The sequence below is a fragment of the Paralichthys olivaceus genome, chromosome 19, assembly GCF_024713975.1.
Source record: "Paralichthys olivaceus isolate ysfri-2021 chromosome 19, ASM2471397v2, whole genome shotgun sequence".
Taxonomy (NCBI): domain Eukaryota; kingdom Metazoa; phylum Chordata; class Actinopteri; order Pleuronectiformes; family Paralichthyidae; genus Paralichthys; species Paralichthys olivaceus.
The window spans coordinates 20448720-20465348 of NC_091111.1; the positions used below are offsets into that span (position 1 = coordinate 20448720).

Genomic DNA, 16629 nt, shown 5'->3' on the forward strand with positions numbered 1-16629 from the left:
GTTCCGGGTACATGACGTCATGTCGTGATTGGCAGGAGTCGGGAGAAACAGGCCCTGCCCCCTCAATGATGTCATCACGAATGCTTTGAAACGTGTTGATTTGTTTTTGTTTGAGAATTAACAACAATAAACATAAACACTTTGTTTATTTTCTTAGGCTCTTATTGTGGAATGGTTTGTTTATTAAGGGTTTGTTTAAACTGACAGAACATAAACACAAAGATAAACAATAAAAACAATAACAAACAGAAAATAGAAAACAGTAAAATTATAAATCAGTAATTAAAAACATGACTGTAAACAACTTCCTGTTCTACGTTTATAAACAACGTCATGATCTATGCTTATAAATAACTTCCTGTCCTATGATTATAAACATCTTACTGTTCTAAGTTTATAAACAATGGCCAAATCAATGTTTATAAACATAATCCTGTTCCATGTTTACAAACAACTTGTTCAACTTCCTGTTCCATGTTGATAAACAACTTCCTGTCGTATGTTTATAAACTACTTCCTGTCCTACGATTATAAAAGACTTCCCGTCCACATCCTTGTTCACATACATCACAAAGTTGTTCGGCGCTTTGGCTTCACTCTTTTTATCGACTCGTCATCGTCACATTTGAAGAACCTAAATTTCAGCGACAGCAGAAACATCAAACATCATCCTCATTAGGAACAAAGAACCAGAGGTGGAACTTTCTGAAGAACAGTTGATGAGACTGGAGTCAGGTTCTTTGGCTCTGAGTCACCAGGTTCTGATCTGATCTCTGCTGTTTCCAGCAGGTTGTTAGACTCGGTTCCACCATGTTCCCCTGGGCGGTTCTCTTGTGTCTGATCTGCAGGATCCAGTGTGGTCCAGCTGGTGAATGGGGGGTTGGAGATTATTTACAAGGCTGATTAGCTGTAAGGAGATTAAAGTGCAGGACAGTAAGTTACAGGCACCTGAAAACTCCTCTTCTCTGCCCCAATATCTGCTGCACGGCTCAAACTGTCAGCGGCCGTTAGACAACAGGAGGTCGGGGCAACGACGGACGAGCAGATGGAGTGACACGTCCTGAAGTCCTGAAGTCCTGAAGGTAACGTCTTCTAGATTTAGGGTGATTGGACAAGTGGATCCAATGTGGAACGTTCAGTGATTGTATATTTTATTGAATCTGACAGCTCAAAACTAAGCGTGAACTGAGCACACTCACAAACCACATTCTGTGGTGTGACCTGCAACAACTGATTGTGACTGGACACAAGTGTCAGAGTGAAATGTCTGAGGCGTTGACGATTTTTCAGTAAATCATGTGTGAAGCTTTGACCTTCTTCTCTCTCTGCAGCCATGAGTCGGAGACATAACCTACAGTCAACGTCCTAAAATACCTCATTAAGCTCCTTACGTTGCAGCGCGGAGCTGTCAGCGGTCTTCACCCAGACGTCCACACTGAACCCCGACCTCTGACCTCTGTGCCTCCCACACCTCTGTGGACTGGATGTGAGGACTTCACCTCGATGGGACAACAGACCTACTGGTCACTGACTGAATCATGATGTCACAGACACAAGCACGATCTTTATCTTCATCATCTTCATCATGGTGGGACGTTGATCGCTGATAAACACATCGATTGTCTCCACAAACAGATCAGGTCGTATAAAAAATATGTTTTTCTTCGAATTTGATGTCTTTGACACCATAGATTTCTGATGCAGCACCTAGTGCTTGCAAGTGGAGCAGCACCTTAAGGCACTCAGTTTTTCACAATGATTGTGAGCATTTGGACGTGATAAAATAAAAGCAGAGGACCGACATGGCTGTCGGTAAAGTGACCTTCACCAAGGTGGAGAGAGAGAAGCTAGCCGAGGTCCTCTGGCTGCTCAACTGGATCTCTGTGGTGACGGGGGTCATCCTCTTTGGCCTTGGCTTATTCCTCAAAATTGAAATTCAGAAATGGCAAGAAGTGATGTCAGAGCACGGGATCCTCTACGTGCCACATATGCTGATCACTACAGGCCTGGCCGCTGGCTGCATCAACTTCCTGGGCGGGAAGATTTGCCTGGACTGTGCTGACACCAACAAGTTCCTGCGCTGGAAGCTGGTGATGATGCCGTACGTCATCTGTACTTTCTTCTTCACCTCCTGCATCCTGGTGGGGGCGCTCATGTGCTACAGCATTCGTGGTCAGCTGGAGGAATCTCTGTTCCTAGGCTTAAGGAACGCCATGCAGTACTATAAGGACACGGACACGCCTGGCCGCTGCTACCTGAAGAGGACTCTGGACCTGTTGCAGATGCAGTTCCACTGCTGTGGGAACAACGGGTACCGGGACTGGTTCCAGGTCCAGTGGATCAGCAACCGGTACCTGGACATGAGTAGCAGAGCTGTGGAAGAGTAAGTAGATTCACCAGAGTCTGTTCAGATCTGTTCAGGATTTGAGAGGATGTTTGATCTACTTGATAATCTGGATTCTTGCAGATTCATTCTCTAGAGCAGGGGTTTTCAAAGTGTGGGAGAGTTAGCCCCCCCTTCGGAGAGCAAATAAACAACTGCCCCCCCCTTTTTGCTTTTGCTATACTTAATGTTCTATTCATACTCAAACAATGGTTGTTGAACTAATTTTTACACATTTAAAACTTCTGTACTTTTTTTAAACACCTCACATCACCACAATCGCGCCCCCCTGAAGAACTCTGGCTCCCCCTAGGGGAGGCGCACCTCACACTTTGAAAAGCTCTGCTCGAGAGGAGCCTAGTGAATCCTCTAGACAACTACTTTGAAATCTACTCGATCCTATTGGATCAAAGTGGATTTTTTTTACGATTCCAGTGGATTCTAATGAGTTTTAAGTGACTAGTCTCAACAGAGTAAAGATCAAACTAGATTCAACAGGACCTCACAGTTAGTGGACAGATGAAGGTAACTCCAAGACCTTGTGAGTTCATCAACAAAAACACAATCTGATTGGCTGTTTGTCCTTCAGTGATCAAACTTCACAACCCTCTTAGTTTTAACAGATGATCTGAAATTATTTCAGGTCCATTCTAACGGATCTTCAAACCTCACATCCTCCAGTCCAACATCTAGATTGAGGGAAATCCATTAGAATGAACCTTAGTTAAATTATACTGTGTAACAGCAGCCTCTCCTGGTCTGCAAAGGAATCTAGTGGATCTAGCTGGAAAGCAGCTGCTTATTCATAGACACTTGAGCACTTTATTGTTTTATAAGCTGTTTTCAGACATGAACTCAAGAAACCGTCCAGAAAATTGTGTCTGGATGTTTTCCTAATGTTTTCTCACTCTGACATTTTCCAGACATTTCAAGAGGACTCTGCAGGAGAAGGTCCAGAAAATTTCCAGAGACACTGACTCAGACATTTGTTCTCACATACAGAACCTGCAGAACATTTGAGGAACATGTCTGGAACACATCAGGAACATGCCTAGACTTTAGTGCAGCTCTGAAAACGACTTCAGTGTAAAACTCAACTTGATCCGTATAGACGTGTAGTTTATGTGACATTCAGTCACAGCTGGAGAAGCTTGTTGACATGAATTCATACAGATGTTGGACGGCTTTACCGACTGCTTCTGATTGGTGGATTTTCTTCAGCTTTGAATCATTGATTGTTTTATCTGATGAAGGTGTGACAACAGAAACTTTGTAAAAAGGAACTTCAGATTGTGACTCATGGTGACATTTTTCGATCATTTGATAGGAAACTATTTTCTCAGATTGAGGCCTCTGGTCCACTGCAGTTCAGCCTGGAAGGTCAAAGGTCATGGGATAAGTTAGGTTTAACTACTAGGGTTCCCTTCATTTTGTTTAAATGTCTTGTTGTCACTTTGCTGCACTCTCTCAGTTGCTAACGGCTTCCTCCTGCTCCTCAGCCGTCTGAGGAGTAACGTGGAGGGGAAGTACCTGATGGACAGCGTCCCCTTTAGCTGCTGCAGCACCTTCTCCCCTCGACCCTGCATCCAGCAGCAAGTCAGCAACAGCTCAGCCCATTTCAACTACGACCCTCAGAGCCAGCAGCGGAACCTGTGGAGGAGAGGCTGCCGACAGGCGCTGCTCGACCACTACACAAGCATCATGCAGTCCATCGGCCTCACCGTCCTCCTCATCTGGTTATTTGAGGTACTGCAGCCGCACCGTCAGCTCACACAATTAGGCCCAAGATCCAGAAGAAAACATCAGACTATGCCCCCCTTGCAGATATCAAGATGTTACAACTTTTTAATGTGCTTATTCGCTTTTCTTCTCTACTAGCTGCTGGTCCTGACCGGAGTCCGTTACCTGCAGACTGCCATGGAGAACGTCCTGCAGCTGGGTGATCCTGATTCAGAGTCGGATGGTTGGATTCTGGAGTACAGCCTCGCAGAAACAGCTCGGTCCAACTTCAACATCATCAAGAACCTGGGGAAGTGTTACCAGGCTGACAACGACCCAAATATCAACGTTCCGACTGTACCTGTCGAACAGGAAGTGCCATCGCTGCACATCCAGATCCCGACAACGAGCTGACCCCAACCCTGAGGAGTCACCGAATGCCGAGGAGGAGCTGGAGAATCTTAAGTTCAAAACCTCTGAATCAATGATTAACAATCAGTGACTCATCATCAGTAACACGAGGGTCTCTGCAGCAGTTTCAAACTTTCTCTTCAACCTTTTTTCTGACATGTTCAATTTAAAAAGAAGAACAGGAAACAAAACAACCTGAAGCAATACACTTTTCTTTTCTGTGCTGTGATTGGTTCGTTATGCCGCTGTGTCACAGCTCGACTGTGACATCGCTCATCAGAGAACTGATGGTTTCCTGCAGGGAGCTGCTGGTCCTCTGTACGGTGGCCTTAACACGTCAATGAGAATATTTCTGTAACTTATTAATAAGGTGTCACACCTACACCTTAAAATGTTAAACTGATGGTGGCGCTAGATGAAATTCACCAAAGTGTTTGCGGTTCATCCTGAGGGGACCATGATGATGACATCACAAGTCAAAACAGTTCAATTTCTTCTCTCTGTAAAAACTTGAGGCCTTTGTCCATTTTTTCCATTTCCACTTTGGTTCTGATGCTGAAAATGTTTTTATCTCAAAAGTTAGGAACAGAAGAACAGCTTCTTCTTCTTCTGCTTCTTCTTCTGCTTCTTCTTCTTTGATTTATTGGCATGTGGCCGACGTCATGGTCCTTTCCAACTTCTTACAGATCATAGAACATAAAACACAGAACATAGAACATAGATTATAGACCATAGAACACAGAACACAAATTGTAGAACATAGAACACAGATCATAGAAAACAGATCATAGAACACAGAACATAGCACATAGCACATAGAACACAGAACATAGAACACAGAACATAGAACACAGAACACAGATCATAGAACACAGATCATAGAACACAGATCATAGAACACAGATCATAGCACATAAAACAGATCATAGCTAAATCTGGTGAAACTGTTTTTTCTGTTTCTGATAAAATAAATAAACAACCTGTTTTAATTGTGTTTGTTTACATATATTGTTTAAATATATCACATAAATGTTTATGTTTTATTTCCTCACATGTTTCACAGAAAACATGATGATAACAATCTCAAATATAGGATCAGAGACACTGTGTCTCTCCTGTCTGTGTCTCACCTGTCTGTGTCTCACCTGTCTGTGTCTCTCCTGTCTGTGTCTCACCTGTCTGTGTCTCACCTGTCTGTGTCTCAACTCTCTGTGTCTCACCTGTCTGTATCTCACCTGTCTGTGTCTCTCCTGTCTGTCTCATCTGTCTGTGTCTCTCCTGTCTGTCTCATCTGTCTGTGTCTCACCTCTCTGTGTCTCAACTCTCTGTGTCTCACCTGTCTGTATCTCACCTGTCTGTATCTCACCTGTCTGTGTCTCACCTCTCTGTGTCTCAACTCTCTGTGTCTCTCCTGTCTGTGTCTCTCCTGTCTGTATCTCACCTGTCTGTGTCTCAACTCTCTGTGTCTCTCCTGTCTGTCTCATCTGTCTGTGTCTTACCTGTCTGTGTCTCAACTCTCTGGGTCTTACCTGTCTGTGTCTCAACTCTCTGTGTCTCTCCTGTCTGTCTCATCTGTCTGTGTCTTACCTGTCTGTGTCTCAACTCTCTGGGTCTTACCTGTCTGTGTCTCAACTCTCTGTGTCTTACCTGTCTGTGTCTCAACTCTCTGTGTCTCACCTGTCTGTGTCTCTCCTGTCTGTGTCTCAACTCTCTGTGTCTCTCCTGTCTGTGTCTCAACTCTCTGTGTCTCTCCTGTCTGTGTCTCAACTCTCTGTATCTCACCTGTCTGTGTCTCAACTCTCTGTGTCTCACCTGTCTCAGTTATTTTCAGTCCATCTTTGAATCCCTTGATTCTCTGGTGGTTTGTTTAAGAACTGCAGCTTCACCAGCAGCCAATCAGAGGCGGGTAAGCAGCTGCCATGGTAACAGCCTCGTGGTGCCCCCGTTGCCCCCTTTATCACTCCTTGTTTCCTCACCCCCCCCCTCCCCTGTAATTTCTGGCACTTGTAGTGCCATCACAGATCAGAGGGGGCGGGGCCTGATGTGGATCAATCATCTCGTTGGTTGCCGTGGCAATGGCAATTAAACTAATTTGTTTCTGAATGACTGAGGTCACCTCTTCATGTCCCACAATGCACCTGGAGTCAGTGACAGGCTGTTACATAACAGACAGAGAGAGAACGGCTTAGCCAATCACAGCCCATCATTATATTACAGAGGTGTGTGTGTGTGTGTGTGTGTGTGTGTGTGTCTATCTATGGTTATGAGGACAATTTTGGTTAGAGTTAGTTTAGAGTTAGAGTTCGAGTTCGAGTTCGAATTAGTTTAGAGTTTAGGTTAGAGTTAGAGTTATAGTTAGAATTAGTTTAGGTTAGAGTTAGTTTAGAGTTTAGGTTAGAGTTAGAGTTAGTTTAGAGTTAGAGTTAGAGTTAGAGTTAGAGTTAGTTTAGAGTTAGAGTTAGAGTTAGTTTAGGTTAGATTTAGAGTTAGAATTAGTTTAGGTTATAGTTAGTTTGGTTTAGAGTAAGAGTTATAGTTAGAATTAGTTTAGGTTAGAGTTAGTTTAGAGTTTAGGTTAGAGTTAGAGTTAGAGTTAGTTTAGATTTAGTTTAGGTTACAGTTAGTTTAGAGTTTAGGTTAGAGTTAGAGTTAGAGTTAGAGTTAGAGTTAGAGTTAGAGTTAGTTTAGGTTAGATTTAGAGTTAGAGTTAGGTCAGAGTTAGAGTTAGTTTAGAGTTAGAGTTAGAGTTAGAATTAGTTTAGGTTATAGTTAGTTTAGTTTAGAGTAAGAGTTATAGTTAGAATTAGTTTAGGTTAGAGTTAGTTTAGAGTTTAGGTTAGAGTTAGAGTTAGAGTTAGTTTAGGTTAGATTTAGAGTTAGAGTTAGGTCAGAGTTAGAGTTAGTTTAGAGTTAGAGTTAGAATTAGTTTAGGTTATAGTTAGTTTAGTTTAGAGTAAGAGTTAGTTTAGAGTTAGAATTAGTTTAGGTTGGAGTTAGTTTAGGTTAGGTTAGGCATTACATTTCATTTAGCTGACACGTTTATCCAGAGCGACTCACAATAAGTGCATCAACCATGAGGGAATAAAGAATCAAGTCAGGCATTTAGTTTAGAGGTTAGTAAAATACATTATGTCAACGACTTTCCTCACAACTATAGAGACATCTGTCCTCCCTCATCTCCTTCTGTCCTCCCTCATCTCCTTCTGTCCTCCCTCACACCTTCTGTCCTCCCTCATCTCCTTCTGTCCTCCCTCACACCTTCTGTCCTCCCTCATCTCCTTCTGTCCTCCCTCATCTCCTTCTGTCCTCCCTCACACCTTCTGTCCTCCCTCATCTCCTTCTGTCCTCCCTCACACCTTCTGTCCTCCCTCATCTCCTTCTGTCCTCCCTCATCTCCTTCTGTCCTCCCTCATCTCTTTCTGTCTTTCTTTCTTTTGTCCTGCTGCTGGTTGCCTGATAACAGGTGCTGGGAGACTGGTCTTTATTCGGGTTGCAAACAAATCCTTATTTAACATGCAGCTCTACAATGCAGACACTGAAGAACCGAAAACTGTAACTATAACTGTAACTATAACTGTAACTATAACTGTAACTGTAACTATAACTGTAACTGTAACTATAACTGTAACTATAACTATAACTGTAACTATAACTGTAACTATAACTATAACTGTAACTGTAACTATAACTATAACTATAACTGTAACTATAACTATAACTGTAACTGTAACTATAACTATAACTATAACTGTAACTATAACTATAACTGTAACTGTAACTATAACTGTAACTGTAACTATAACTGTAACTATAGCTGTAACTATAGCTGTAACTATAACTGTAAATGTAACTGTAACTGTAACTATAACTGTAACTGTAATTATAACTGTAACTGTAACTGTAAATGTAACTGTAACTGTAACTATAACTGTAACTGTAATTATAACTGTAACTATAACTATAGCTGTAACTGTAACTGTAACTATAACTATAACTGTAGCTGTAACTATAACTGTAATTATAACTGTAACTATAACTATAGCTGTAACTGTAACTGTAGCTGTAACTATAACTATAACTATAACTGTAACTATAACTGTAACTATAACTATAGCTGTAACTATAACTGTAACTGTAACTGTAACTATAACTGTAACTGTAACTGTAGCTGTAACTATAACTATAACTATAACTGTAACTATAACTGTAACTGTAACTATAACTGTAACTATAACTGTAACTGTAACTGTAACTATAACTATAACTGTAACTGTAACTATAGCTGTAACTATAACTGTAACTGTAGCTGTAACTATAACTGCAACTATAACTGTAACTATAACTGTAACTGTAACTGTAACTGTAACTATAACTATAATTATAAATGTAACTGTAGCTGTAACTGTAACTATAACTGTAACTATAACTGTAACTGTAACTATAACTATAATTATAAATGTAACTGTAGCTGTAACTGTAACTATAACTGTAACTATAACTGTAGCATTAACAGTAACTATAACTGTAACTATAACTATAACTGTAGCTGTAACTGTAACTATAAATGTAACTATAACTGTAACTGTAACTGTAACTGTAACTATAACTATAATTATAAATGTAACTGTAGCTGTAACTGTAACTATAACTGTAACTATAACTGTAACTGTAACTCCATCATCAGAACCTGTGTCAGCAGAGAGAGGATGAGACAGATCACATGACTCAATGACCAATGGAATGAATGGACTGAAAATAGGAGCCAATCAGGATCGGGGGGCGGGTATAAAAGGCTGAGAGACGCTTTAATCCGCAACAACAGCATCAGACCCGCATCAGACCCGCAACAACAGCATCAGACCCCCATCAGACCCGCAACAACAGCATCAGACCCGCATCAGACTGAACCTTGAGGTAGGACCACCTTGAAACTGACCAATCACAGCCATGATCATCAACCATCAATACATCATCAGAGAAGGGGGGTTAAAGGAACAAAGGAGCAGACAGAGAGAGAGAGAGAGAGAGACAGACAGAGAGAGGGAGACAGACAGAGAGAGAGGGAGACAGAGAGACAGACAGAGAGAGAGAGAGAGAGAGAGAGACAGAGAGAGAGAGACAGACAGAGAGAGGGAGACAGACAGAGAGAGAGGGAGACAGAGAGACAGAGAGAGAGAGAGAGGGAGAGAGAGAGACAGAGAGAGAGAGACAGGTTCTATGCAGATCCACAGCCGGTAAATAAACAGTAGCCTGTCTCTCTCTACCTGTCTGTCTCCCTCTCTCTCTCTATCCTTGTCTCCCTGTATGTCTCTCTCTCTCTCTCTCTCCCTGTATGTGTCTCTCTCTCTGTCTCCCTGTCTCCCTGTATGTCTCTCTCTGTCTCCCTGTCTCCCTGTATGTCTCTCTCTCTCTCTCTGTCTCCCTGTATGTCTCTCTCTCTCTCTGTCTCCCTGTATGTATCTCTCTCTCTCTCTCTCTGTCTCCCTGTATGTCTCTCTCTCTCCCTGTCTCCCTGTATGTGTCTCTCTCCCTGTCTCCCTGTATGTCTCTCTCTCTGTCTCCCTGTATGTCTCTCTCTCTCTCTCTGTCTCCCTGTCGTACTCTCTGTCCTGCAAATGTGTCGCAGTCAGATTCTGCGGTGGACGTGTCTGTGACGTAACATGTTGTGCTCCCTTAAATCAATCCACCTTAAATCCAGTCAGGTGTGATGAGGACAAACAGAGGATTTGATTGGCTCATTAATGAGCTGCGTCACGTCCACTGACCGGACCTGGTTCATCCCGGTCTGCTGCTGACGTCACTGACTCGTCCGGTTAGAGTACATTTACTGCAGCACGTGTTTGAGAAACCCAGTGACGTCACATAGTCCACCTTCACATCTCTGGTGTTTGTTGAACAATATAATATAGAATCAATGTAAACATCAATATATAAATCATATTATAAACATTCATTATAATCAATAAATGTTAACATCAACCCTTAATCTATATTTTATACCTGTTCACACCCGTTTTTACTTTAAACCCGTTCATACCTGTTCATATCACACTCCTGATGCTCAGACTGACTTTGGCTCCCGGTCGTTTGTGAGGCGTTAAACGTGTGATTGATGTTGGTGAACACCTGTTCTCAGGTCAGCACAGACGTCATCATGCCTTTCGGAAACACCCATAATGCGCTGAAGATGAACTACTCTGCGGAGCAGGAGTACCCCGACCTCAGCCAGCACAATAACTACATGGCCAAGGTGCTCACGCCTGAGATGTATGCCAACCTGCGGGACAAGGAGACGCCCAGTGGATTCACCCTGGACGATGTCATCCAGACTGGCATCGATAATCCAGGTAACGTTTCTAATCCAAATCACATCGAGATATAAATCACTGCAGCTACCTCACATCCCATCTCAAACCAGCGCAGGTCACTCCTTCAAACCAGCGGCCTCAATCAGAACCGTTGCATCCTAAAGACTCCATTTTGTGCATTCGCTACTTCTCACGCTAATGTTGGGATTTATAAAAACAAACTTGACGGGAGAATGTGAACTTGTACGTTAACTCTGATTCATGGATACGAACATTTGGAGCCGGGAAAATAATGATGCAGACGTGAGGAGGTGAACTGAAGATTATTGATCCACTTCATCATTAACATTCAAACCAACAAGGTTATTTGTGCTCACGTCACAAAACTGTTCCACTTCAATTGAAAATATATAAAACAGCTTCATTACGTAAAAAAGCAAAAATAACAGTTAAAGAATCAAGTGATTGTTGTTTAATAATATCTTTTATAACGCTGCACCTGTATTACGACTGTACTTTTTATATACTGTGTGTGTGTGTGTGTGTGAGAGTTAAATCTGCAGTGAACGTGACTGTCAGCTGCAATGAAGATCACTTATATCAAATTCTTGTATAATATAAATAAAGTGTGTTCATGTCCCAGAGTGGAGGTTAGGATCCAGTGATGTGTAAAGTAATCTGATTACTGTAGATATATATATATATAGATTTATTACAGAATCACAGTATCACAGTATTACAGTATTACAGTATCACAGTAATGCATTATTACAGTATCACAGTATTACAGTAACAGAGTATCACAGTATTACAGTATCACAGTAACAGAGTATCACAGTATTACAGTATCACAGTATCACAGTAACAGAGTATCACAGTATCATAGTATTACAGTAACAGAGTATCACAGTATCACAGTATCACAGTATCATAGTATCACAGTAACAGAGTATCACAGTATTACAGTATCATAGTTTTACAGTAACAGAGTATCACAGTATCACAGTATCACAGTAACAGAGTATCACAGTATTACAGTATCACAGTAACAGAGTATCACAGTAACAGAGTATCACAGTATCACAGTAACAGAGTATCACAGTAACAGAGTATCACAGTATTACAGTAACAGAGTATCACAGTATTACAGTATCACAGTAACAGAGTATCACAGTATCACAGTAACAGAGTATCACAGTATCACAGTATCACAGTAACAGAGTATCACAGTATCACAGTATCACAGTATCACAGTAATACTGTTTAATAATCCTGCAGTTAAATTAAAACACGTTCAGGAGATAAAACATGCTCCTTCACATTCTTTCTCCTCCATCTTTAAGTCACTTTGTTTTTTCTGTTTTAACACGTCAGTGTATTTTCTTTAATCATGACATCACTGCTGTGTCTTCACCTCCATGTCACAAACTTTCTTCTTCTTCTCGTCACTTGATGCTGACTCATCAGGTCAATTTAATATTCATGAGGTGTTTTGCATCGACCCTTTATGGTTGAATGTGGGCGTGTAGAGGGCGGGGCATGAGGCAGATTTATGTTCACACGTTTCCAGGCAGGCTGTGATGTATGAAGGGAACATTCACGTGTGTGTGCACGGATTTAGAAATCTCAATCTTTTTGCGTACACCATTTTTGGCTTTTGTGCACACATAGAATTTTAATATGAATCCTACAAGATGTTTCATTAATGAGGTCCATGGTTGATGAGACATTAATGTGATGAAGAGGAAAGAGAAGCCCTGTGTATCCTCCAGCAGCAGAACTAGAGCAGGTCCAAGACAAACCTGGACCAGCTCTAACTAAACCTTCATCATGGAGGAAGTTTGAATCTTAAACGTAGAGAGGGAGTCTGCCTCCAGAACTGAACCTGAGATGATTCCACAGGAGCTTAATGCTGAACGCTCTGGCTCCTCCTCTACTTTTAGACTTGAGGGACAACAGACTGAATTCTGGGAGCTTGGGGCTCTAGTGGTGATATGAGCTCTTCAAGGTTTGATGCTGCCGTATTATTAATGTATGTTGGAGGTGTTTAAGTATTAGAACCTCTGAGTTTACTAAGAGAAAATTACAGGTCATCCAGGTAGTTCCTATCTCAGTCCAGGTGTCTCTGCACCAAAGAAGGAACCTACTTGTGATGTCTATTCTGGGGTTGAGCTGCTACTTAATAATAAACTCTTTAATTGGATCGACTTGTTAGATCTGGTAAATTTCTGGTCGTTAATTCCCCCACAGGAAGGAAGGGAGGGGGCAAGTTTATTTCCAATCACCTGATCCAGCCTCCACATCAAATCCAACCTAACTTAGTTAGCAGCATCTGCTCTAAACGTTTTAATACAACGAGTATAAGTACTTTAGTCACGAGTCCTGAAGGTAGTGATGGGCTGGAACTGATTAGCCATTTTGTGTCCCTGCAGGTCACCCGTTCATCATGACGGTAGGCTGTGTTGCTGGAGACGAGGAGACGTATGAGGTGTTCCAAGACCTGATGGATCCAGTCATTGAAGACCGCCACGGAGGATACAAGCCATCAGACAAACACAAGACCGACTTGAACTCTGAAAACCTGCAGGTGAATAGACCAGATTCACGCCCACAGACCAGGTTCACAGACCAGGTTCACAGACCAGGTTCACAGAACAGATTCACGTCCACAGACCAGGTTCACAGACCAGGTCCATGTCCATAGACCATTTCCACAGACCAGGTTCACAGACCAGGTCCATGTCCACAGACCAGATTCACATTCAGAGTCTGATTTGTGGTTCAACAGCAGCTCTTTGGTCTGGGTCAGGTAAAGATGGAGGTTCAGGTTCAGTGCAGAAAAAGGTTTTCTGTTTTAAACCAGACCAGGATCAGCGTCTGAACAGAACACTTTCCTGACATGTTTGTGAATTGTATGAGAAAGTGATTTTTAGGATCACATAGCTGAGAAACTGACGTTCATGGTCCCGTCAGGATGAACTGTAGGGACTGATCCTAGTATCTTAGTCTGGTTTCCTTTAAACCACCTGACTCTGACTCTGGTGTTCTGTACGTTTCAGGGTGGAGATGATCTGGATCCAAACTACGTGCTGAGCTCTCGGGTTCGGACCGGACGGAGTATTCGTGGCTTCTGTCTGCCGCCACACTGCAGCCGTGGAGAAAGACGAGCCATCGAAAACCTGTCCATTGAAAGTATGAGATGCAGCTTTAGTTTAGTTTATTTCTGCAGCAGTCACGTGATCTGTGGTGCATTCAGGGACACTGATGATTCACGTGTTTCTGTTGCTGTTCGCTCACTGAGGCAGGGGAGAACAAACTCCGATTTCCCATAATGCCTCAGTAAGGCTCAGTGAGCAGCAGACCTCATATAAGTGTGAGCTGTGTTGTCCTTCTCAGAGACTAGACTGAACTGAACGAGACTAGCTAAACAAGGCTGGACTGGATTGACCTTCCCTGTGTCTTACCTCTGACCTCCGGTGTGCTGCAGGTCTGGACATCCTGGACGGGGAATTAAAGGGGAAGTACTACGCCCTGAAGAACATGACGGAGGAGGAACAGCAGCAGCTGATCGATGACCACTTCCTGTTTGATAAGCCCGTCTCCCCTCTGCTGCTGGCATCCGGAATGGCCCGTGACTGGCCCGATGGCCGCGGCATCTGGTCAGTTAACTAACCATGAACTCTGACCTCAGAGCCAGAACAATGAGATGCGTGATCAAACCATTCTGATTATGTGACACTGACCAATTGCTTTGTTTTTCTCAAGAACAGGAGACAATAAAAAAAATGTTCTGAGTGACGTCCACATCAAACATGCTGTTGACATGTTGTTGACGTGTTGTTGACCGACTTCCTGTTCCCGCCCTCTGACGTTCACCTGCAGGCACAACGACAACAAGACCTTCCTGGTGTGGGTGAACGAGGAGGATCACCTGCGCGTCATCAGCATGCAGAAAGGTGGGAACATGAGGGAGGTGTTCACCCGCTTCTGCACCGGACTCACCAAGGTCAGTCCAACTGTCTGACCTGTCTTCACGTCCCTGCAGTCTCACACCTGTCCTCATCTGTCGCACCCCTGGTCTAACTTGTCTTACCCCCATCAGTTCTCACCTGTCTCTCCCTCCGATCTGTAACACCTGTCTTACCTGTGCTCTCTCTCTCTCTCTCTGGCAGATTGAGGACTTGTTTAAGGAGCGAGGTCACGAGTTCATGTGGAATGAACACCTGGGCTATGTCCTCACCTGTCCGTCAAACCTGGGGACAGGACTAAGAGCCGGTGTCCATGTCAAATTGCCGAACCTCAGCAAGAGTGACAAGTTTGCAGACATCCTGGAGAGACTGAGACTTCAGAAGAGAGGGACAGGTACGCACATACCTGTAGATAGGTACATATGGACAGATGGGTACACAGACAGAGAGACAGGTACAGACAGACAGAGAGACGGGTACAGACAGACAGTGAGACGGGTACAGACAGACAGTGAGACTGCTACAGACAGACAGGTGTAAAATGTCCTGTCTAACAAATGAAAGTGCCCCTGTGACATCACTTCATGTGTCTGTCTCAGGTGGAGTGGACACAGCGGCGGTGGGCGGAGTCTTTGATATCTCCAATGCGGACCGTCTGGGTTTCTCGGAGGTGGAGCTGGTTCAGATGGTGGTGGATGGCATTAACCTGCTGGTGGACATGGAGAAACGCCTGGAGGCTGGAGACTCCATCGACGACATGATCCCAGAGCAGAAGTGAACTGTGTCACTGCCCCCTTGTCACCCCTCACTCCCCCTCCTCACCCCCTCACTGTAACCAATCAGAGAGCGTCCTTCAGGACGTCTAGCGCTGCTCACTTAGACTTCGTCTTCCAACATGTGAAGGATTTTCTATTTGTCTCCAACTGTTGGACTCTTAACACCTGAATATGTAATAAAGTATCTGTGTCCCTGAACGCAACGTGAGCTCAGTGTTGTCCTTCAGCACCGCCTCACACCTGGGGGGGCGGGGTCAGTGACATCATCACTTTGTTCATTGTCATGATGATTGACATGTTTTCATTCATTAATAACTATGTGATGTTGTGTATTAGCTTCTTTAGTTTGACACATGACAGGAAGTTGAGCTGCGTTAAAGGTGTTTAATGATGTTCAGTAACAAAAACGGTTGCCGCTGTTCCCCCGACGTTCCGCTGACCTTTTGCTGACGTTCCGCTGACGTTCGCCAACTGCTTACGTGTAAAAAAGTGGAAATTAACACAAAAACAAATATTTAGAAACACTGACTGAAACCAGCTCATCTGGCCAATGTGACCCCGCCCCTTCAATACAACCCCGCCCTCATTTGTTTCTGGTCCGGCTGGTCAGTCACTTGAGGGCCTCTTTCAAAATAAAATATCAATGTACATCACAGCGGGATTCCCATGATCCTTTGTAGCAGTCGGCCATGTTTAGCTGCTCTCTCCTGCTGAGGACAGGGAAAGGAGACGAGAGGAGGGGGCAGGGTTAGTGCTCACAAAGTCAACCATATCTACACACACACACACATCTGGTTTCAGATGAAGAGATGAAGGAAAGGAGGAAGGAACAAAAGGAGGAAAGGAGGGATGAAGGCAGCATATACATGCATACATATATAGGCGTACCGATCCTTCTGTGGTCAGTGACGTTCAGCTGTGGCTCAGTCAAAGGATTCAGCTGATCTTCATCAGAACCAGTGTTGGATTAGTTAGGATTAAAGTCAGTTAGAGTTAGAGTTAGTTACACATGTCTGCCTGTATTTTATTTTCACTTTCAGAAGGGATATTCTTGTTATTTTGCA

At 43.2% G+C, this 16629-nt stretch overlaps 2 protein-coding genes across 3 annotated transcripts; both read left to right on the forward strand.

Moving 5' to 3' along the window:
• Positions 1-171: 171 nt before the first annotated feature.
• Positions 172-6910, forward strand: LOC109644444 (photoreceptor outer segment membrane glycoprotein 2-like). Of its 2 annotated transcripts, none has more exons than XM_069514958.1 (4): positions 172-1082; positions 1332-2383; positions 3883-4129; positions 4262-6910. In XM_069514958.1, the coding sequence occupies exons 2-4, from the start codon at positions 1803-1805 to the stop codon at positions 4514-4516; spliced, it is 1083 nt and encodes a 360-aa protein (XP_069371059.1). In that variant the 5' UTR covers positions 172-1082; positions 1332-1802; the 3' UTR covers positions 4517-6910. The 2 variants fall into 2 exon arrangements, with proteins under 2 accessions (XP_069371059.1, XP_069371060.1); XM_069514959.1 differs by having other exon boundaries at positions 1399-2383.
• Positions 6911-9267: 2357 nt separating this feature from the next.
• LOC109645315 (creatine kinase B-type-like) lies at positions 9268-15763 on the forward strand. Its single transcript, XM_069514957.1, has 8 exons — positions 9268-9427; positions 10650-10860; positions 13254-13408; positions 13881-14013; positions 14309-14480; positions 14704-14827; positions 14994-15183; positions 15389-15763. Exons 2-8 carry the CDS (start codon positions 10668-10670, stop codon positions 15565-15567), a joined length of 1146 nt encoding a protein of 381 aa, XP_069371058.1. The 5' UTR covers positions 9268-9427; positions 10650-10667; the 3' UTR covers positions 15568-15763.
• Positions 15764-16629: the final 866 nt, after the last annotated feature.